General features: G+C 32.2%; 1 protein-coding gene across 3 annotated transcripts in view; it reads right to left on the reverse strand.

The window, feature by feature from the left end:
- The window catches only part of LOC134725682 (TATA element modulatory factor-like), a 37,850-nt gene extending 22,510 nt beyond the window's left edge, over nt 1-15,340 (reverse strand). For 2 of the 3 annotated variants that reach the window (XM_063589699.1, XM_063589698.1), the window contains exons 1-5: nt 15,268-15,340; nt 13,514-13,630; nt 8,622-10,472; nt 7,747-7,823; nt 4,490-4,540 (exon numbers count right to left, since the gene is read on the reverse strand). In XM_063589699.1, the coding sequence (XP_063445769.1) occupies nt 4,490-4,540; nt 7,747-7,823; nt 8,622-10,472; nt 13,514-13,622 (2,088 nt within the window). In that variant the 5' untranslated portion in view covers nt 13,623-13,630; nt 15,268-15,340. The remainder of the gene's footprint in view (nt 1-4,489; nt 4,541-7,746; nt 7,824-8,621; nt 10,473-13,513; nt 13,631-15,267) is intronic. The other variant, XM_063589700.1, reaches the window with a different exon arrangement.
- Between the last annotated feature and the right edge of the window lie 9,696 nt (nt 15,341-25,036).

Here is a 25,036-nt window from a genome sequence, read left to right on the forward strand (position 1 = left end):
CTGTGAAGGCCCTGTGGTACCCTGGTGCTTTATTTTCTACCATGGGGGTATCTTGGATACATTTATAACAGAATGATTAGGGGCCATGTAGTCCAAATAGTTAATTGTCTTGAAAGGCTTTTATATTATTTTGCTTTGACCCCTTACATAAGGCGTCAAAGCAAAAATTATAATAGCCATTCAAGACGTCATAATTATATGGACTAAGGGTCCATGCAGGCCATGGTGCTATACTTTTAGGAGAACTAGTGCTTTGTCAATTTCCACAGTGCTATTTGAAAATTCGGAGGTTACTTTGATTACTATGCAACATTAACCACTTTTCAGTGATGTAATTGAAGGAGGTCAAGGTTACTTTGTATACTATGCGCCATAAACCCTTTTATTGAACTTAGACATTATCTATGGAATATTAGGACTAGTTTTGTTTGGAAACTTTTAACATTATATGTATTTATGTTTTCAGTCTGTACCAAAAACTTTTTCAACGACTAGTCTGAAGACCAATATTCTGACATTTTTCTTATTGGTCCAAACAAAGTTTTGCAAAAAACTTACTAGTCTGAATGAAATTTTACTAGTATGGGGCATGAGACTAGTGCCTTATCCTGTGGACTGTGTTTTGATTCTTAAACCTTTGTTCTAAAGGACAAATAATTCAGTTAATTCCTGAAACATGACCTTAAAGTGTTTATATTACTTCTACTTGACTGGTACCTTTGCTGGTTAAACATTAGTCTTCAAGGCACATGGGGGCATCATCTATCCAGAAGCAACTGAGTTGGTACTTAGAAATAAGATGTGATATGAGTACCAATGAGAAAACTCTCTATCCAAGTCATGTTGTGTACAAAGTAAACAGTTACTTTTTACAAAGTAAACGTTTACTTTTCTACATTGGTTAGAGGTATAGGGGGAGGGTTGAGATCTCACAAACATGTTTAACCCCACCGCATTTTTGCGCCTGTCCCAAGTCAGGAGCCTCTGGCCTTTGTTAGTCTTGTATTATTTTAATTTAAGTTTCTTGTGTACAATTTGGAAATTAGTATGGCATTCATTATCACTGAACTAGTATATATTTGTTTAGGGGCCAACTGAAGGACGCCTCCGGGTGCGGGAATTTCTCGCTACATTGAAGACCTGTTGGTGACCTTCTGCTGTTGTTTTTTTATTTGGTCAGGTTGTTGTGTCTTTGACACATTCCCCATTTCCATTCTCAATTTTATTTTTATATGTCAAAGTAAGGCCTTCAATATGGAGCCCTGGCTCACACAGAACACCATTTCAAGCATGATTTAAATGAAACCATTTTTATTGTTCATTTCCAGGTTTTAACATGTGTATTTGCATTGAAAATATCTAAACTATGAAAACTCATATCTTTATCTAAATTAGACACAAAAGACATAAAATTCATTAGAAAATGTAATAAAGATGTGCACAAAAGTTGGACAAATGACAAAAACATAGTAATCTTATAGATTATCCAGTCTATGGATAAAACAAATACACATAGTGAACAATAAAACAAAAATACCCATCAACTAAAGATACCAGCTTCTATGTTCAAAGCTATACTGAATATAAAATAAAATGACATAACCAATTTATATATTAAGTAAAAGCAATGTCTGGAACCAGGGAAGTGGTTTCAGAAGTTTGAAACTCTATTTCATTTTGTTAATATTCTGAATATCTAACATTAAAATGTTAAAAAGTAGTACAGTCTTTTCTTCAAATGAAAACCCTGCAAATCCACAGGATTTACCCAATAAAAAGCATTTCATAATTAGATAATAAATGGTGAACATGTTGTGTTATGTTAAATAAGTTTTCTTAAAAACAAACAAAAAAGCTTAGCTCTGAACATAGAATTCCTACAAATGTAAAGTGGATAGTTATAATACTAACATGAAGTCTGTTAATATCCTTTATCCCAACCTTAACCCTTATCTAGCATAGCCTTACAATATCTCTTTTACATAACCCTAACACAAATACTTCAGTGAAATATTCCCCTAAATTAGAAGTTTCCAAAGCGTAAGGGAACTCAAGATAATACAACAAAAATGAAATAACCTGATAAAAATGAGAGATAAAAATGTGCAAAAAATAACTAGATGGTAGATATGATTATAAAGCCTGCTTTTGTTCTAGATACACAAGCAGAAAATGATTGTAATAATATGTGGATCACACAGAAACAGACCGAAGGAGTAAACACCAGCAGCATTCAGTGTTAAAGACCTGTGAAGGCCCTGTGGTACCCTGGTGCTTTATTTTCTACCATGGGGGTATCTTGGATACATTTATAACAGAATGATTAGGGGCCATGTAGTCCAAATAGTTAATTGTCTTGAAAGGCTTTTATATTATTTTGCTTTGACCCCTTACATAAGGCGTCAAAGCAAAAATTATAATAGCCATTCAAGACGTCATAATTATATGGACTAAGGGTCCATGCAGGCCATGGTGCTATACTTTTAGGAGAACTAGTGCTTTGTCAATTTCCACAGTGCTATTTGAAAATTCGGAGGTTACTTTGATTACTATGCAACATTAACCACTTTTCAGTGATGTAATTGAAGGAGGTCAAGGTTACTTTGTATACTATGCGCCATAAACCCTTTTATTGAACTTAGACATTATCTATGGAATATTAGGACTAGTTTTGTTTGGAAACTTTTAACATTATATGTATTTATGTTTTCAGTCTGTACCAAAAACTTTTTCAACGACTAGTCTGAAGACCAATATTCTGACATTTTTCTTATTGGTCCAAACAAAGTTTTGCAAAAAGCTTACTAGTCTGAATAAAATTTTACTAGTATGGGGCATGAGACTAGTGCCTTATCCTGTGGACTGTGTTTTGATTCTTAAACCTTTGTTCTAAAGGACAAATAATTCAGTTAATTCCTGAAACATGACCTTAAAGTGTTTATATTACTTCTACTTGACTGGTACCTTTGCTGGTTAAACATTAGTCTTCAAGGCACATGGGGGCATCATCTATCCAGAAGCAACTGAGTTGGTACTTAGAAATAAGATGTGATATGAGTACCAATGAGAAAACTCTCTATCCAAGTCATGTTGTGTACAAAGTAAACAGTTACTTTTTACAAAGTAAACGTTTACTTTTCTACATTGGTTAGAGGTATAGGGGGAGGGTTGAGATCTCACAAACATGTTTAACCCCACCGCATTTTTGCGCCTGTCCCAAGTCAGGAGCCTCTGGCCTTTGTTAGTCTTGTATTATTTTAATTTAAGTTTCTTGTGTACAATTTGGAAATTAGTATGGCATTCATTATCACTGAACTAGTATATATTTGTTTAGGGGCCAACTGAAGGACGCCTCCGGGTGCGGGAATTTCTCGCTACATTGAAGACCTGTTGGTGACCTTCTGCTGTTGTTTTTTTATTTGGTCAGGTTGTTGTGTCTTTGACACATTCCCCATTTCCATTCTCAATTTTATTTTTATATGTCAAAGTAAGGCCTTCAATATGGAGCCCTGGCTCACACAGAACACCATTTCAAGCATGATTTAAATGAAACCATTTTTATTGTTCATTTCCAGGTTTTAACATGTGTATTTGCATTGAAAATATCTAAACTATGAAAACTCATATCTTTATCTAAATTAGACACAAAAGACATAAAATTCATTAGAAAATGTAATAAAGATGTGCACAAAAGTTGGACAAATGACAAAAACATAGTAATCTTATAGATTATCCAGTCTATGGATAAAACAAATACACATAGTGAACAATAAAACAAAAATACCCATCAACTAAAGATACCAGCTTCTATGTTCAAAGCTATACTGAATATAAAATAAAATGACATAACCAATTTATATATTAAGTAAAAGCAATGTCTGGAACCAGGGAAGTGGTTTCAGAAGTTTGAAACTCTATTTCATTTTGTTAATATTCTGAATATCTAACATTAAAATGTTAAAAAGTAGTACAGTCTTTTCTTCAAATGAAAACCCTGCAAATCCACAGGATTTACCCAATAAAAAGCATTTCATAATTAGATAATAAATGGTGAACATGTTGTGTTATGTTAAATAAGTTTTCTTAAAAACAAACAAAAAAGCTTAGCTCTGAACATAGAATTCCTACAAATGTAAAGTGGATAGTTATAATACTAACATGAAGTCTATTATAAATAGATCTTTATAAAAAACATCTCTTTAATGCCCATAAAAGTGCATATTCTTTACCAAATGGTGTTATTCAACAAGACCAAATGCAAAGATCCTCTTTCAGAGGAAAAGTAGAACTCTTTTTTGAAATACTGATTATTAATTTTTCCTAAAATATGGTAAAATAAAAACAAGGATCTTATAGCCAAACATTTATAGCTCTCCTGATATGAGAATTTTTTAGTGACATAAAAAATGTAAATACAAAATAAACTGTCCACTTTACATTAAGCAGAGTAAGCAAAAAGCAAGTGTAGCGTAACCCCTGTCTCCCAAACCTGGTTAACGTTGTCGTGAGTGGCGGTATCCAGTTCGGGTATACTAGTTAACTGAAATAATCACTTAGTTATATGCGATGCTACATAACAAGAATTTATAATCATACTTTTATCCTTTTCTTATAAACAAATCTTTACTTAAAGTGAGACATTTATTTTCAGTAATTGTTCTTATTTAAAATTTAACCAGATGCTCCGCAGGGTGTAGCTTTATACGACCGCAGAGGTTGAACCCTGAACAGTTGGGGCAAGTATGGACACAACATTCAAGCTGGATTCCGCTCTAAATTTGGATTGTGATTAAATAGTTGACACAGCATAGGTTTCTGACACAGAATGAATGTATTCAAATGAACTTAAAATGTTTGTTTTCTCTTAGAGCAATTCACTATGCTGTTGAATATTAATCCTCTCAAAAAAATGTTTAAGAAATTTTCTTTTTATTTATGAAATTTCAAATGAGAAAAATTGAACCCAATTTTTTAATCACATCCTCCTTTCCCTTATTCCAAAACTAATTTCAAATAAAATATTCTAATGGAGTTTGCAACAATTACTACTCATTTAAATACATCATAAAATATTAAGATGTAAAAAAACTGCTTGTTATCACTGAATGGTAAAGATTATTTAAATTTATCAGTTGGTAGTAAAAAGTGAATATACATTGTATATTGTATATAACAAAGATTTAAGTTGATTCTGGACAAAGAAAGATAACTCCAATTAAAAAAAATTCTTGCAGATATTTCTTGCTTACTTTACTGGACAAAGAAAGATAACTCTTAATTAAAAAAAAATTTGCTATTTCACAATATTGTGAAATTAGATATTTCTTGCCATTGCACAATACTGTGCAATTGAAAAGACTTGCTATTGCACAATACTTAATATAATAATTTTAGATCCTGATTTGGACCAACTTGAAAACTGGGCCCATAATCCAAAATCTAAGTACATGTTTAGATTCAGCATATCAAAGAGGCCCAAGAATTTGATTTTTGTTAAAATCAAACTTAGTTTAATTTTGGACCCTTTGCACTTTAATTTAGACCAATTTTAAAACTGGACCAAAAATTAAGAATCTACATACACAGTTAGATTTGGCATATCAAAGAACCCCAATTATTCAATTTTTGATGAAATCAAACAATGTTTAATTTTGGACCTCGATTTGGGCCAACTTGAAAACTGGGCCAATAATCAAAAATCTAAGTACATTTTTAGATTCAGCATATCAAAGAACCCCAAGGTTTCAATTTTTGTTAAAATCAAGCTAAGTTTAATTTTGGACCCTTTGGACCTTAATGTAGACCAATTTGAAAACGGGACCAAAAATTAAGAATCTACATACACAGTTAGATTCGGCATATTAAAGAACCCCAATTATTCAATTTTGATGAAATCAAACAAAGTTTAATTTTGGACCCTTTGGACCCCTTTTTCCTTAACTGTTGGGACCAAAACTCCCAAAATCAATACCAACCTTCCTTTTATAGTCATAAACCTTGTGTTTAAATTTCATAGATTTCTATTTACTTATACTAACGCTATGGTGTGAAAACCAAGAAAAATGCTTATTTGGGTCCCTTTTTGACCCCTAATTCCTAAACTGTTGGGACCAAAACTCCCAAAATCAATACCAACCTTCCTTTTGTGGTCATAAACATTGTGTTTAAATTTCATTGATTTCTATTTACTTTAACTAAAGTTATTGTGTGAAAACCAAGAATAATGCTTATTTTGGCCCTTTTTTGGCCCCTAATTCCTAAACTGTTGAAACCAAAACTCCCAAAATCAATCCCAACCTTTCTTTTGTGGTCATAAACCTTGTGTCAAAATTTCATAGATTTCTATTAACTTAAACTAAAGTTATAGTGCGAAAACCAAGAAAATGCTTATTTGGGCCCTTTTTGGCCCCTAATTCCTAAAATGTTGGGACCAAAACTCCCAAAATCAATACCAGCCTTCCTTTTATGGTCATAAACCTTGTGTTAAAATTTCATAGATTTCTATTCACTTTTACTAAAGTTAGAGTGCGAAAACTAAAAGTATTCGGACGACGACGACAACGACGACGACGACGACGACGACGCCAACGTGATAGCAATATACGACGAAAATTTTTTCAAAATTTGCGGTCGTATAAAAAAAAATCATTCCAGAATGGACAACATTTAATTTTTTATTAAATCAAATACAAAATATATATATAACTAAAACATAAAAGGATTTATTTTCCTATAAAGAAATACTGAATATGAAGATTAATGTTTTAAGTTTTTTTAATTTTCTAGCACCAGTCTATTATTTAATGAGTGCAGTAATTTGTCAACAGTAAATCAAACTTGAGACCATCAAATCTCAAAACTGATGCTAAAAAATAACTAAATATAAAACAGTTTATTCCTATTTATTTACAAAAAAGATAAATATCTAAAAAATAATATCGATCTATAAAGCAGCTTTATAGCAGATTTTCTTTCTAATCAATGTTTGTATGCTAGCATCCAATTCTCTTTGTATAACAATTATTGTGTTTACATTCAGTGAAATGGGTAATGCTCATGTACATGTATACATAACAGAACAAAAATTCATTTAAGAATTGAATGCTTCTTTTTGTAAATTTATTGGGGTGTAAAAGCGTTGACCGAAGTACATTTTGTATGATGCGCGGAAGCGCTTCATTCTAAAAATGAACGCACGGTCAACACTTTTACAACCCTATAAAGTTACAAAAAGAAGAATTCAATACTTATAATTACATTTTTTAGCTGGGATTATAAAAACACGATTTTCATGAAGTTTAATTTTTAAATTCACCTGTGCACTTTATTGTGGGACCTCGTGTCATCATGAATGAAATGTTATTGTCTCATGCAATTGCTTACGGAATAACATGTGATGTGCAATTAGCCAATCAGAATAACGTATTATAATGAAACATACATCTAATGTAATTATACTGAAATAACTACAGATCTAATTTAGAACTCAAATACCCCAACCATGGATGGAAACAATAGAAATATAGATGTAAATTATAATTAACAACACAGCATGTTGCAAACCAATTACCAGTTAAAGATATGCAAACTTTGGGTACCACAAATATCAGCCAAGTCTACTTAAGTAAATATAATCAATTCTACATGTACTTTCATGCATGGAAGGATTTTTTTTCAAATCAAATAAGCAATATGTCTAGTGGCATCTTTAACATGTTACAGATCCTTCCATTTTTTTTACTTTACCTTCAATAACTTTTGTGTATTGTAGGGATCTGCTACTTCTTCATCAAGGGGAGGTAAATCTCTGCACAAAGGAGCTTCTGTGAAAGAAATATTTGGATGGCATTGTTTGAATTTTGTTAATTTACAATTTTAATTTTGGCAAGTACAACTTTTTTCATATATTTTAACACTAGCAGAGGATTTTCTCGTATATACATGTAATAGTGAATTAAGAAAACCATGTTTATTTATGTATTTTAAAAATATTTTAGTAAGCTTTGAAATAAAGTGTATAAACTCATTAGTGGTTGTCTAATGTCATATTCTAATGTTGTGTTTTTGTTATTGAAAATTTGGTGTTTATTGCATATCTTTGATTGTTATTATCTTATATTTTTCATAACTATTCAAAACTCTGGATGTTTTTAGAGCTTGACATCTTGTATGAGAAACAAGTCACCTGTCTATTGTTTTGGAATGTTTGTTGCACATTATGCTTATATATACCTTGTGCAGTTGGGTTTCTGTCTTGTCTGACATATACACTTCATCTCCTTTAATTCATATTTTGAAAATGGACATCACATTAAACATTCTTTTCTTTTCTTGAATAATTTTTAATTATAGTTTCTTGTGCATAATTCAGAGTTTAGTATGATGCTCATAAGCATTGAACTAGTAACATTTTGGTATGGGGCCAGCTAAAGGACTCCTCTGTGTGTGGAAGTTTCAAGCTGCATTGAAGACCCATTGTTGGCCTTTGGCTGTTGTCTGCTCTATGGTCAGGTTGTTGTTTCTTTGACATATTCCCCATTTCTATTTTCAATCTTTTTTTTTTAAACATGTACATGAATTAAAAAGAACATTTTTTGCCTATACTTAAAACATTTTCTTACTAGCTTCTTCACTTGTTATTTTCATTTCTACACCATCTTCACTGGAGTCTGTATCCCTGCCAGGACTCATCTGGTCTCCTCTACTGTGTGAACTACTGCTAGATTGACTATCATGACTGTCATTCCTTCTATGAGAACCATCATTCCTTCTAGCTGTTTTTTGAAGAGCTATTTTCAAGGGAGACAAATCAATGAATTTGTTATTTTCACCATATGAGGTTGGTGTAGAGATGATTTCTATATCAGAAGAAGTAGTAGTATCTACTTCGTCACCTGATTCATGGCCTCCAGTACTACGTGAGCATTCAGATTTACCAACTGAATGACCATCACTAGAATTGTCCTCTATTTTCATGTTATCGTCCATAGCCTCCTCTATCATACATTTTACGTACGAGGAGCTCGGAGAAACACTGCCGATGCTGTCATTGTCTGCTTTAGCACTATAACCTACAACAGTATCGTCTGTATCCACACTACTATCTAACTTACTACCTTCTCCACTAGAACTTGTCGCTAATGGACTTGATGGTTGGTCATCATGTGACTCAAGTGAACTATTCCTAACGTGATGTCCAACAGAAGAAAGAGCAGCAGCAGTAGACGTATTCTCAGTTATGTCTTCAATTGTTTCTGTTGTTACATTGTCACAGTCAGGGAATTCATTTCCTGTTTCTGCTAAAACACTATCTTCAGTATTGATATAATTTTCAGACGATTGTGGAATGTCTACTGATAAATTGTCTCCAGGATCTACTGAATTATCTGACGTACCTAAAGTCTGGTCTACAATATCTTCATCTTTTGATTTGATATCTTTTGAGTCCGTGTTATTAGCTGTACTAATATCTAAAGAGTCTGATTGTTCAGTATTTGACACTATTACTTCCGAAGACTCAACAATATCTGGTTGAGTGAAATGTGATTCTATAAAGTTAGAAGATTCACACACAGAATCATACTGTTCAGTTTTGGAACAATCACTAGGAGTCATTTCTGTAAAATTGACAGCTTTATCTTGAACTGAAGAATCTTCTCCTATTACCACACTACTTGTTGACAACATATCAATTACCTCTTCTGAATCGTCTAATTTTTCATTTGATGGCAATGAATCTGACTTTGTCATTAGATCTGATATTTTAGAACCTACATTTACAGATGAGTCAGTGATTTCATTGTTACTACTAGCGGAATGTAATGATATGACATCCTCAAAAGATTTTTCAGGGTTTTGAATTTTTTCGTAACTTTGAGAATCAGTAGACATTGTCTCCCCTGATCCTACTGACAAGGGAGATAACCTATCAGCACTACCTTTTACAGAACCAGTTAATATATCAGCACTAGAACTTGACTCAGTGTCCGTTATAGACTTCATATCTGCAGAAGTGTCATGTGATTCCACATAACTGTCTGCTGATTGGTCAGTTTCACTTTCGGTATGGATTGCCATTTTTGATTGTTTTTTATTGTCACTTATTTCAACACTACTACTTTTAGGCTTCGTTATTTTTTCTTTCACAGATAAATTTTCAGTTTGCTTTTCAAGTATTTGACTTTGAGTTTCTCCAGAGTGAGTCAAACCCTTTACTATTTTAGAATCTGAAGATGTTAACTGAATGGATTTTAAAGACGATTCATTCTTTGATGCTTCATCCTGTTTTAATCTTGATGTTTTAGACCTTTCCCCTTTCAATTTCTCTTGCTTTACATTTGAAGTTTTTTCTGTAGATGATTTGTCTTGGACTGTATCCCAGGACATAGACCAGGAGTTCCAGGAATCAGTAGACCATGCTGATGACGCTTCTTCTGTTGGTTTACTCTGCTGTGATGATTGACCTGATGCATCTGAAAAATACATTTAGAATAATAAGTTATTACTCAAGATTTATCAAAACTATACCTTTATAAAACCTGTATTCATCACCACACTTTCCTGCATCAAGGCATATACAAACTTTTCTGTAATTACTGTTTAAGACAGAGGGTTAATCTTAAGATACCTTCTTGTCTTCATCTTAATGTTTAAAAGTGGATTAACATCTGTACAAATGACAAAATTTAAAATCGCTTTACAATCATACAAATGATAAAATTTGCATCATGCTCAACTTTTCTTGTAAAAGTATGACTAAGAATTTAACAGTTTTTCAGACATGAACATGTTCTACAAATAATCTGAGAGAAGAAAGATTCACACAATACTAGTATGCTACTATGCAAGTTAACTTTAACATATCTTTACAAGAACTTCAGGTGTTGATAACTTAAAATATATTAAAACTATAAAACTTATGAAATATAATGAATATATCTTTAATACATGTAGTACACTGAACCATCAAATAATAATTTCAATTTTACATAACCTTCTACTTACAGGGACAATAACATGAACATGTGATGTAAATATTACACAATAAGAAAACATTGTTGGAACAGTTAGATTTACTAACAGCAACCCTTAACATTAAAAGAAATAAATATTTTACAAGTGCAATACTTTTTAAGATATATTAATCTGATACATGTACAAGTCCTGTCATAACTGCTGATCAGAAAGCTGTCAAATTACTCACCAAACTCTCCAAATTAATACTCTGCAATGTCCAGATTTAATCTAATCAAACTAAATAAATCTAAAACACACTTTGCTTCATAACCTACATTTGACTTACATGTACTTGTATGTGAAAAACATGTATGTTAAGAATCTGTTAATAAAAACAGGACATCCCACTGGATTAGGTAAATCTCCTTATAAGTTCATTATTTACGTCAATATGTCAATAACATATTAAATAATTTTGACTCTTTATTCACTATTTCTGAGCAATGAAATCATTTCTTATATCATTACTCTTAATCTCATCGTCATTTACATCAGCTGTGATGAAGAGGGAATTAGATTTAAAAAAATGAAGCAATATAAAGGAGGTTATTACTCATATAAAAAGCTAGACATTTTTTATGAATAATTAATAATCTATTTTATTGTACATGTATGTCTTATGTCCAGTATCAAGTATTTCATGTATATTTGTAGATAATTGAATCTCAAACTGATAAACTAAACTGAGACATCAGCCAACAGATAATTCAAATTAATAAGACCAGAAAATTGTTTAAAAAAGATCAAAGAGTCAAATGGCTGGGATATATACAGAATGTTTCTTAAAACAATGGAGAATGTCTATGCTAAACATTTAATTATTGGCGGAAGACAGAGTCCCCAAGTCTGGAAAATAGATAACAAAAAACCTCCAACAATTCCATTATAGCAATTTCAATTATGTGCAAATAAATCCTCAAACAATTCTAGTACAGCTGGAACACAACTTCAGCATATGTGGAATCTTTCCATGAAGTTCCAGAGATCTAGTTTGAAATCAAAATACATAAATTTTTCTGAAAATTACTTAAGTTCTGAAGTCTGCTAACATGAGAAAAATATCCTCAAACAGTTTCATAAAATAATTGAAAACTATATCTGAAGTTGAAGAACAAGCTAGGCACAAACTTTTTCTTAAAAAATCTCCATACTATAGAAGTATGTTTTAAACTTTGCCCAACCCAGTCAAAAATTATAAATTTTCAATGAGGTACATTGTACATGTAGTATAGATTTGGATTTTAAAGAGCCACATCATTCAAAATTTCCAAAGTTTTTATTTCTCATTTCCCTCATGATCCTTCATTTTTAAAACGTTTTATCAAAATAATCTTATTCTTGATGCTATCAAATGATTAACAAGTTTCCAATCCAAGTTTGTCCTTGTTCAGAGGTAAGGCTACTCTAATTAAATTTTTAATAGATTATCTAATAATTTTATGGACTAGTAAAATAAGGGCATATTCAAATTCAAACCAACTGTTGATAGAGTTTGGTATCTTATTAATGCTTATTATCAGCCCAGAAATTTTAAGTCTAACTCTTTTTACAGCTACTGTTCCCTATTTAGTCAATGAAAACAAAAGCACATCTGTTCCATATTATGTTTATTGTAAGTTATACTTGTCTCATGCACATTGATCGATTACATTACTTTTCCTTGTCATCTTATTTAATTCCAACACTAGTACAAATAGGCTATGCAAATAACCGGAATCTACTGTACTACTGTACTCATTAAAAATTTGAGAAAGTTAAAAGCCCAATTTTCTACAAGCTTCATCCTTGTAAGCAGATTATCTCAAATATCTACTAAGTACAAATTTTCTGCAATCCAGAAAAAATAAATGAGAAACAGTAATAGCATTGTGTCCTTTGGTTTCTGAGATCTATAGTCTAGATCTTGACTTGTACTATATAAATGAGATATGAACTTTGTTATACATTGTACTACTTTTAATCAAAAATAAAGAACCTTAGTGAGCGCTCTCACATACCCCATGTTCCCACATTGTTATTAAAGAAATAAAAGAAGTGTAAGAAAAATCAATTGTACAATGTATATTAAAGGAAAAAAAAATTATATTAAAGGAAAAAAAATTGAATCGTAATTTCCTGTCAATATGAACATCTACATAAATCATTTATAGTATGTCCTTATATAGTTTCATAAAATTCTGTTGTGTGGTTTCAGAGGAGTTGAGGTGACCTTTATTCCAATTTATTCAGTGTGGTCACTTTATATATATATGAGAACTCTTTTGATTTAAAAAATACAAAGTTTAAAACTCTCTGAGCACTGAACCATTGAATGATGACCATCATCTAATTGCACAGGGTTGGTCTTTCAAAGATGCATCTACACATCAAATAAAGTTGTCATGAGGTAATAACAGTTTAAGGACAAACATGCCTGGGTACTCAAGTAGCCCTGATCCAAGTTTTTATGAGTATAAAAAGACATGTACAAGTATTTATCATATAATATTCATTGTACCTCCTTCGTCAATATCCAACACTTTATCAATTTTTTTCTGTGCATTTTTCAATGCCTGGCTAGCCTGTGAAGCAAAGTTTGTCAAGCTGCTTGAATCCCACCAGCTCATATTGGTGTCTGAAAAGAAAATAGGACAGTATTAGAAATCAATTTATCAGATTGTGTTTTATCTAAATTCAGTCCACAGAATTTCTTTTAAGATTTGAATGAACAAGGAGGGTTGGTTGGGCATATGCCATTAACAACATCGATCTAATTGAACATTTATTTGCATTAATTATATTCATATGTGATAACAACCAAAGATATATAGAGCTTTTGTGATGGTGTTTAGGACTTTCAAAATAATGGGTTAAGATTTGCTAGTCGGAGATATTTCGGTCAGTAACTTCCCGGTCAGTTATCATTCTAACTTAAAATGCATTGTCATCAATGTAGGTGTCCATTGCTATTGTAGTTCTAGATTGACACAGGACAGCATACTGATAGGCAACACATTTTACCAGTATATACAAATATATTAAGTACTCAGCTATGAATTATAAGCATACAACTAGTATAAGAAATTAAGACGTCTTGAAAGGCTATTTCAATTTGTAGGAAGGCATCACATAAAAATATTAAAATAGCCATTAAGATGTCATTATTATTTGGACTAAGCATACAAACAATCCCATAATTTAGAGAAGCTTGATAACCAAATAACGAGGAGGTCAATACATGTAGGTTTATTACTAAGAGAGACAATGAGATTATAATACACCTTATCGCTATTCCCGGCTGACCCTGCCGCTTGAACTTTTGACGTCAACAACAATCACTTTTCCATTGTGGCGTCAGATATTTTGTTTTATGACGTCAACATTTTACGGGAACCTGTGTGAAATCCAGCAATGGCGGATAAATAGCGATAAGGTGTATATACATGTACATGTAAATTTGTGTATCCCAAACTTATAAAATGTGTTAAACACTTCTACTTCTTTGTTGTGACCACAATCGACAAATTGAAGTTTATGTCACTTTCATGTGCAATGTATACAGTTTAACTACGCATAATTTGTGGAGATGTACATGAATATACAGTGAAAATTAACATTTTATAATTATGCAGAACATTATGATTACTTTTATGCACATTTTTATTTAATTTATTGTTAAATATTAAGATTAATTTATTTACACATGATAAATTTACTGTAGTAGTTTGTTATCATATTGTTGAGACAGCTACTATAAATGACTCTATAGAGTGATTGAGTGACAGAGTTGCTCATCAGATACTCAGAGGAAAGCTGTTCCAGTTTTAATCATTTGTTAATCAAGTGTTCTACAGGATGGAATTCGGTATGAAAGTGTGTGCATGCTATGGGACTGTCTAATCGATTGCATTGTCTGTCTGTTTTTGTGATGTCAATGAGATGATGTATGTAATATGTAAACAGGCATAGTGATTGCTTTATTGTCTTTTAAGTGGAACCTTAGCTCAAAAGTACTGGCATCACTTTTGTCAGGGGTTTCGCCTAAATAATTTTGATGATTACTATCTAAAGTTCAAGGAAACAGACATGTACAAATGTGTACATATAGGCATGACAGGCAAATTGTATGTTGTGAGTATACAAATGCCTCTTTTAGTCTTAAACATGACATAATCACACTATATACACCATATTTCATGAGAACACAACTACCTCAATGACAATATAAAGTAGAACTTAAATATGAATTGTATCATTTGAGAATAAACTAACATTTATCATTTCTATTTACAGGATATCTTCGAAGTTTTTGTTGATGCTGACGTTTTTCGCCTAAGTAGACTAAATTCAGAACTTTTCCGGAACTTCCGGTTTTTGAATCCGGATGTAAAGGGATGTCTAAAATATTTTGAAATATCAGACATGATATCGATATACAGTATACCGGTACATGCATTAGGGAGGCTAGCAATCATTTGTCTTAAGGAGGGGAATATGTTGTTATTTTGTCTGAGACAGAATTTCAAGATTTTTCTCTCGTAAATCAAACAATTGTTTTAGTTTTTCAACGTTATCAGTCTTATTTTTTTAATTTAACACTATATTAGTCATATTTGGTATTCAGATTTCATATAATTTTTTTGTTATCTGCTTGATCACAAAATATTTTTTCTTCAACAAATTTGTGATAAAAATATTTTTTTAGGGATAAAAAACCAGACTCCCCTTTCTTTTTAAAAGTTAAATAGTCCTTCGTCTCTGGAATATTGCAGCCTGGAGATTTTTTGTCATGATTTTATGGGGGAAATTACTCCCTAGGACCCTTACGGAGTCTTGCTAGGTTAGGTGTGCGTAAATTAACATCTGGTAGATCTCAACATTGTAAATAATGTTGCCCATGCCAGAGTTTACTTTCTATAGTGTTTAACCAGATACATTGGTAAGGTTTATCTACGAAGACCATTCAGCAAGTTATGAAGATCTACTCTGCAAGTCAAAATTACCATCTTTAAAAGTAAGAAGAATGCGATCTTTGGCGATTGAAGTTTTCAAAATTATAAATAAAGATTGTCCTGTTTATCTCCATGATTTGATTCACTTAAAGGAAAATACTTACTCTTTCAGATACCAGAATATAGCAGATCTACCACATGTAAGAACAACTGCATATGGCCTACAATCTTTCAGGTATGCAGGTGCTAGGCTTTGGAATGAGCTGCCAGATGAGCTTCGTAAGCAATCATCTTTAAATCAATTCAAGAACTTGATAAATTCTTGGTCTGACAGCTCATGCCAATGCTTTGCCTGCAAAACCAGTTAATCTCTGCTTATTATTTTGTGTTTTGTTGCTTTATTTTCAGCAAGGCAAATTTATTCTAATATCTTTACTATAGTGCTTCTGCTGCTTTTGTGCTAATTTTAGAAACTTAATGTGCTTTTATGCTTTTTATGTGCAAACCATTTCATTTGTGCTTTTGTGTTTTTATCTCATAATTGCATGTACCAGTATGTGTTAAACTTGTAAGATGCTTAAAGAACTTTTGTGCTGCATGTTTATATACTGATTGAACTCTTGCTTTTTAATGTTGTGTGCATGACTCGATATGTATGTTTTGTTTTATTTGTTGTTATGTCGGTTTTAAAAGCTCTTCAGAGCTTATGTTTGTAATTGCTTGCTTATACCGACTCTAAATAAAGCTTTATGTCTTATGTCTATGTCTTACATGTATACTAAATGTATGTATGTGTCTCTGGTTTAACATTGAAAAATACATTCAGTCAGAGATAATTAATACATGTACATGTATTATATGTATTTGATGAAGTTGTAGACCTGTATATGTTTCATTTTCACCAATATTGGTTAATAGAAATCGGGATCTCGGACACATGACTCACACATCTTATTTAAAAACTAGATATTCCATCGTGTTGTCCAGTTTTTAGTTAGTTGTATATGTTGTGTTTTTGTGTACCGTTGTTCTGTTTGTCTTTTCAATTTGAAATGTTGTCTAGTTTTTTCTATAACCGAGACAAAGATTTATCTGATCCACACAAATTTTAAAATTTCTCAATAATTGATTAAATCCTTAGGTTGCGTTTTGTTATTTGATTTTGCCATATGATTAATTGATTTTCCTCTGAGTTCAGTATTTTTGTGATTTTATTTTTCACATCCAAATCAGGGCATTTCTTAACACTAAATGAGTTCTCACAATCCATTTGTACCATATATTTAAAAAAATAATAATGTGTGTAACATATATTTAAAAGAATCTAGCATCCCCATCACATGTTACGGACTGTTGTATTTAAAATAGAAAAGCGTTGTATTCTTCTAGACTTCAGTCCAAAAAGGTGGTCTGTATTTGGTGCCATGCTCAACTGGAGGTGGCGTGAATCAGATGTGGATACTTAAAAATTCCAAAGATCTTTTAGGGAACATAATCATAACAATCTAACTCTCTTTCATCTTGCAATAGTACTAAAACTTTTGACTTTTCTACACTTTACACAAGTATTCCACATTCCAAACTAAAAAAACAAATTGAAAGATTTGGTATTGATTTGTTTCATAAAAAGAATGGCCAACGTAGAGACAAGTATTTTGTCTAAGGGAGGGATAAATCCTACTTAAAGGATTACTCTGATTCAAACAAAATATTCTCTGAAACTGAAATTATCAAGATGCTTGATTTTTGATTGACAACATATTTGTTACGTTCGGAGGACGACAGTGTTTTCAACAGACTGTCGGCATTCCAATGGGAACCAAGTGTGCCCCTCTTCTTGTTGACTTGTTTCTTTACTATTATGAGGCTGACTACACACAGGAAGAAAGATAAGAAAATAGGGACGAAAGATACCAAAGGAACAGTCAAATTCATAAATCTAAAACAAACTGACAACGTCATGGCGAAAAATGAAAAAGACAAACAAACAATCAATAGAACACATGACACAGCATAGAAAACCAAAGAAAAACAACACGAACCCTTTAAAAGCTAGGAGTGATATCACCGACGGAAGGGTAAGTAGATCCTTCTCCACATGTGGTACCCGTCGTGTTGCTTATGTTATAAAAAATCCGGTAAAAAGTCTAATTCGGTAGGTCGCATTCATGAAAGGGAAGGGGATTGTAGTTACGACGTAGGAACATATCCGACATCGTTTGTAAAACGGTTATTCCATAACGGTCAACCAACTCGTGATTGCGTCCGTAAAATTTACGAAGGGGTGATTCCAACTTCACCATTTGGAATCCTTGGTTTAATAGGTTCTTTGTGAGCAGCAGCCTTCGATCAAGAAAATCATGATAGGAAATGCAAGCACGGTAATATCGTATCAATTGGGAGATATATACCCCGTATGCAAGTGCTGCTGGAATGTTACTACTTAGAAATGGAAAATTCACAATTGGAAAGCTGAAATCATCTCTTTTGTCGTAAAGTTTTGTTTTCAACCGACCCTCATGGTCAATTTCTAGATGTAAGTCAAAATATGAAGCCGACTTAACTGTATCTGTAGTATCCTTTATCTCTAGTTCAATGGGATAGATGCGTTCCACATAGTCACCAAATTTTTGAATTATTTAGTGAATGAACATCATCTATATAGCGGAAAGTAGAGTTAAAGGATATTGCTAACTTCTTATCTTTCTTTCTAAAAAGTTCCTGCATGACACCAGCTACATTATAATAAAGAAATAAGTCGGAAAGTAGAGGTGCACAGTTTGTTCCCATTGGAATGCCGACAGTCTGTTGAAAAAACGTCCTCCAAACGTAACAAATATGTTGTCAATAAAAAAATCAAGCATCTTGATAATTTCAGTTTCAGAAATTTTTTTGTTTGAATCAGAGTGGTCCTTTACAAAGTAGGATTTATTCCTTCTTAAGACAAACTAATTGTATCTACGTTGACCATTCTTTTTTATGAAGCAAAGCAATACCAACTCTTTCAATTTGTCTTTTAGTTTGGAATGTGGAATACTTGTATATAGTGTAGAAAAGTCAAATGTTTTACTACTGTTACAAGATGAAAGAGAGAAAGATGAACGAAGTTAGCAATATCCTTTATCTCTACTTTCCGCTATATAGATGACGTTTTTTCACTAAATAATTCAAAACTTGGTGACTATGTTGAACGCATATAACCCATCGAACTAGAGATAAAGTATACAACAGATACAGTTAAGTCGGCCTCATATCTTGACCTACATCTAGAAATTGACAATGAGGGTCGGTTGAAAACAAAACTTTACGACAAAAGAGATGTTTTCAGCTAAGTAGCAACATTCCAGCAGCACCTGCTTACGGGGTATATATCTCCCTATTGATATGATATTCCCGTGCTTGCATTTCCTATCATGATTTTCTTGATCGAGGGCTGCTGCTCACAAGGAAGCTATTAAACCAAGGGTTCCAAATGGTGAAGTTGAAATCACCCCTTCGTAAATTTTACGGCGCCATCACGAGTTGGTTGACCGTTATGGAATAACCGTTTTACAAATGATATCGGAAATGTTCCTACGTCGTAACTACAATCCCCTTCCCTTTTATGAATGTGACCTACCGAATTAGACTATTTACCGGATTTTTTTATAACATAAGCAACACGACGGGTACCACATGTGGAGAAGTATCTGCTTACCCTTCCGTCTACGGGGCGCCGAATGGGACTCTTGTGGTTTTGTACAAAATTCAATTTTGTCATAACAAAATCATTTTTGTCTTACAAAACTATGTGCTACAGACTTGTTTTGTGAGAACTTCAATTTTGTGATGACAAAATTCATTTGTGTAGACAAAATTCATTTTTGTGATGACAAAATTCATTTTTGTAGACAAAATTCATATTTGTCATGACAAAAGTCAATTTTGTCTAAAAGGTATGCAAATATAAACATATTTGCATACAAAATTTACTTTTGTTACCTGATACGGAAATTAAATCACAAAAGTCAATTGTGTGAGGTAAGATTCAATTTTGTAAGACAAAATTAACTTTTGTGAGACAAAATTCAATTTTTGTGAGACAAAATTCAATTTTTGTGAGACAATATTCAATTTTGTCAATTTTGTTAATTTTGTTGAGACAAAAGTCAATTTTGTCAATTTTGTTGAGACAAAAATCAATTTTGTCAATTTTGTTGAGACAAAAGTCAATTTTGTTGAGACAAAAGTCAATTTTGTTAATTTTGTTGAGACAAAAATCAATTTTGTAAATTTTGTTTAGACAAAAGTCAATTTTGTCAATTTAGTTGAGACAAAAATCAATTTTGTCAATTTTGTTGAGACAAAAGTCAATTTTGTTAATTTTGTTGAGACAAAAGTCAATTTTGTAAATTTTGTTGAGACAAAAGTCAATTTTGTGACGACAAAATTCATTTTTGTGACGACAAAATTCATTTTTGTGACGACAAAATTCAATTTTGTAACAACAAAATTGACTTTATGAGACAAAATTGACTTTTATGAGACAAAATTGACTTTTATGAGACCAAATTGACTTTCGTGAGACAAAATTGACTTTCGTGAGACAAAATTGACTTTCGTGAGACAAAAATCAATTTTGTTGAGACAAAATTCAATTTTGTCAATTTTGTTCAGACAAAATTCAATTTTGTCAATTTTGTTCAGACAAAAGTCAATTTTGTCAATTTTGTTGAGACAAAAGTCAATTTTGTCAATTTTGTTGAGACAAAAGTCAATTTTGTCAATTTTGTTGAGACAAAAGTCAATTTTGTCAATTTTGTTGAGACAAAAGTCAATTGTGTGTAACAAAAGTCAATTTTGTGTAACAAAAGTCAATTTTGTGTAACAAAAGTCAATTTTGTGTAACAAAAGTCAATTTTATGTAACAAAAGTCAATTTTGTGTAACAAAAGTCGATTTTGTATGCAAATTAGTTCACAGAAACCAAACTAAACTAATTTGAATACAAAATTCACTTTTGTCGCCCAATTTTCAAATTAGGTAACAAAAGTCAAGTCTGTGTAACAAAAATGAATTTTGTCATGACAAAAGTGACTTTTGTCCGCTGATAGATAATTTTGTATGACAAAATTTTAAATTAGTAGTATGATACAAATTTTGTTAAACTGAACTCTTTTTTGTTGAACAAAAGTCACTTTTGTCCGTACAAAATTGAATTTTGAGTACAAAACCACAAGAGTCCCATTCGGCGCCCCGTACCGTCGGTGATATCACTCCTATTTTTTGGTGAGATTTGTGTTGCTTATTTTTAAGTTTTCTATGTTGTGTCATGTGTTCCATTGTTTGTCTTCTTTTATTTCAACCAGGCGTTGTCAGTTTATTTTCGATTTTTAAAAAAGAGTTTGACTGTCCCTCTTGTATCTTTCGTCCCTCTTTTTTGAGATGCTAAGTCGAATGATGTGCAATATCAATGCTCGCAATTCTTCAATGGACAGAGGATCGGCAAGTTCTGGAGTGCTAGTAAATCTGGCAGCATTTCAATTTTGTCAATTTTGTTGAGACAAAAGTCAATTTTGTTAATTTTGTTGAGACAAAAATCAATTTTGTAAATTTTGTTGAGACAAAAGTCAATTTTGTCAATTTAGTTAGACAAAAATCAATTTTGTCAATTTTGTTGAGACAAAAGTCAATTTTGTTAATTTTGTTGAGACAAAAGTCAATTTTGTAAATTCTGTTGAGACAAAAGTCAATTTTGTGACGACAAAATTCATTTTTGTGACGACAAAATTCATTTTTGTGACGACAAAATTCAATTTTATGTAACAAAAGTCAATTTTGTGTAACAAAAGTCGATTTTGTATGCAAATTAGTTCACAGAAACCAAACTAAACTAATTTGAATACAAAATTCACTTTTGTCGCCCAATTTTCAAATTAGGTAACAAAAGTCAAGTCTGTGTAACAAAAATGAATTTTGTCATGACAAAAGTGACTTTTGTCCGCTGATAGATAATTTTGTATGACAAAATTTTAAATTAGTAGTATGATACAAATTTTGTTAAACTGAACTCTTTTTTGTTGAACAAAAGTCACTTTTGTCCGTACAAAATTGAATTTTGAGTACAAAACCACAAGAGTCCCATTCGGCGCCCCGTACCGTCGGTGATATCACTCCTATTTTTTGGTGAGATTTGTGTTGCTTATTTTTAAGTTTTCTATGTTGTGTCATGTGTTCCATTGTTTGTCTTCTTTTATTTCAACCAGGCGTTGTCAGTTTATTTTCGATTTTTAAAAAAGAGTTTGACTGTCCCTCTTGTATCTTTCGTCCCTCTTTTTTGAGATGCTAAGTCGAATGATGTGCAATATCAATGCTCGCAATTCTTCAATGGACAGAGGATCGGCAAGTTCTGGAGTGCTAGTAAATCTGGCAGCATTTCAATTTTGTCAATTTTGTTGAGACAAAAGTCAATTTTGTTAATTTTGTTGAGACAAAAATCAATTTTGTAAATTTTGTTGAGACAAAAGTCAATTTTGTCAATTTAGTTAGACAAAAATCAATTTTGTCAATTTTGTTGAGACAAAAGTCAATTTTGTTAATTTTGTTGAGACAAAAGTCAATTTTGTAAATTCTGTTGAGACAAAAGTCAATTTTGTGACGACAAAATTCATTTTTGTGACGACAAAATTCATTTTTGTGACGACAAAATTCAATTTTATGTAACAAAAGTCAATTTTGTGTAACAAAAGTCGATTTTGTATGCAAATTAGTTCACAGAAACCAAACTAAACTAATTTGAATACAAAATTCACTTTTGTCGCCCAATTTTCAAATTAGGTAACAAAAGTCAAGTCTGTGTAACAAAAATGAATTTTGTCATGACAAAAGTGACTTTTGTCCGCTGATAGATAATTTTGTATGACAAAATTTTAAATTAGTAGTATGATACAAATTTTGTTAAACTGAACTCTTTTTTGTTGAACAAAAGTCACTTTTGTCCGTACAAAATTGAATTTTGAGTACAAAACCACAAGAGTCCCATTCGGCGCCCCGTACCGTCGGTGATATCACTCCTATTTTTTGGTGAGATTTGTGTTGCTTATTTTTAAGTTTTCTATGTTGTGTCATGTGTTCCATTGTTTGTCTTCTTTTATTTCAACCAGGCGTTGTCAGTTTATTTTCGATTTTTAAAAAAGAGTTTGACTGTCCCTCTTGTATCTTTCGTCCCTCTTTTTTGAGATGCTAAGTCGAATGATGTGCAATATCAATGCTCGCAATTCTTCAATGGACAGAGGATCGGCAAGTTCTGGAGTGCTAGTAAATCTGGCAGCATTATTGGCATATCATTTATCGTTCTGGTTATATAAGTGGCGGCTTTCAAATACAGTTTTAAAACAAGTTGGCAAGCCTAGGGTCTCGAGTTAATCAAATGATATCTGTTCGGTTTGATAGTTGCTTGCTCGCTTGAATGTTTTGTATTGCATCATGTACTTCCTTTTCAGGTGCTCTTCACGATGAGAAATATTAATATTTGTAATTAATTCATAGTGTTTAAGATCGTCAGACAGCTATGAACGGTTTATATCCTTTGAATTTAATTAACAACCTTTCATAACGTAGCAATTTGAAAAATATGTTTGCCGGTTTTTGAGCAATCGCTATAATTAGTGTATGAGACATTTGATTTGCTTTACATAGGAGAGCGTTCTGATGTCTCTAGATTTCATGTTTGCACTTCACAATCAGGAATCATTCAAATTGACAGCACAAAGAGTCGTAAGAAATGAAATTAAAACAAGAATATGGAAATGGATAGACCATGTATTAAGGAAGGAGCCATGCAGCAACTTTACATCGCTAAAGTGTCACTGAGGTGGACTCCAACTGGCAAGAGGAAAAGGGAAGACCTAAAGAAATATGGAGAAGAACAGCGGAAAGCGAGATGAAGGAGGTACGGATCTCATGGCAAGAAGTAGAGAAGAAAGCACATATATTGTTTTATATGTCTCTGTTTTCATGAAACGCTATAAAAAATTCCCAACACAAATCTAGTTTGCGTGGATCAGATACATCTTTGTCTTTATCAACGAATCAATGCAATATGGCTGCGTTTGTAGTGTAGATTGATCACCAAATCCAGTAAGAGATTAAGATAAATATCCTTGATTATCGATGAGATCAAATATATCTTCTTTGGACAACCCTTAGTCAAAATCCTTAATCAGAAGTTGGTTTATGGAATGATGCAGTGAGTTTTCGAACACACTAGAGCACACCCGTGATATCGCGGGTGCGTGACTGAAACAAATTGGACCTCGCCTTATTTTAAGTCCAGATTTTTAGTTTTCGTATTGTTATCATAGAAAGTCTTACTGATTAAAATACTACAATAGGTAACGATTAGACAATTTAGTAGTGTCATATTAATCCCGAATACACCGTTTGGTGGTGCGCCTGTCAGATGCGGAACGTACAGATAAGGTGATAGGTAACAGGTGAATATACTATTGGTATCGGTATCGGACTCGACCCGGAACGTCTTAATTATTGGCAATGTTACTTACGTGGAAAACAAAAGGGCCTGGAGTGGTGTAATTTTTAATCTACACTTGTGTACTATATTAGTTATATATAAAGTTGAATTCTTTGATTCGTCGTTTTTACGTAATGACGGCTGACAAATTGGACCTCGTCATTTTAGTATTATAGATACATATAATTTCGGCCTTTCAAGCCAGATCAAAATAGAAACTGTTCACCGTCCTGATTTCCAGTAATCAATTAGTGAACTCGTATTAACAATCCTACAGCTTAAAAAATGATAGGTATTTCTTTATTGGAACCCTGATGAATTTTGGACTTGGATAAACAATGAGCTCCGAAAGCGCGCAAAAAACTTCCTTCGAAAAGAGAAGTGAAAGATACCACAGGGTTAATCAAAGTCATAAGTCTAGCCACCCTTGTTAGACACATATTCACAGTTGACCACTTTGCTGGTTCTAGGTTTGTTAACCATTTATGTTGAGTCTCCAAGCAGGACATCATTGATTCTGTTTTTCTTTTCTTTTTTAACGAATCCAATTTTGACTACAATCGGTTTAATTATAGTCC

The sequence above is a fragment of the Mytilus trossulus genome, chromosome 7, assembly GCF_036588685.1.
Source record: "Mytilus trossulus isolate FHL-02 chromosome 7, PNRI_Mtr1.1.1.hap1, whole genome shotgun sequence".
NCBI lineage: Eukaryota > Metazoa > Mollusca > Bivalvia > Mytilida > Mytilidae > Mytilus > Mytilus trossulus.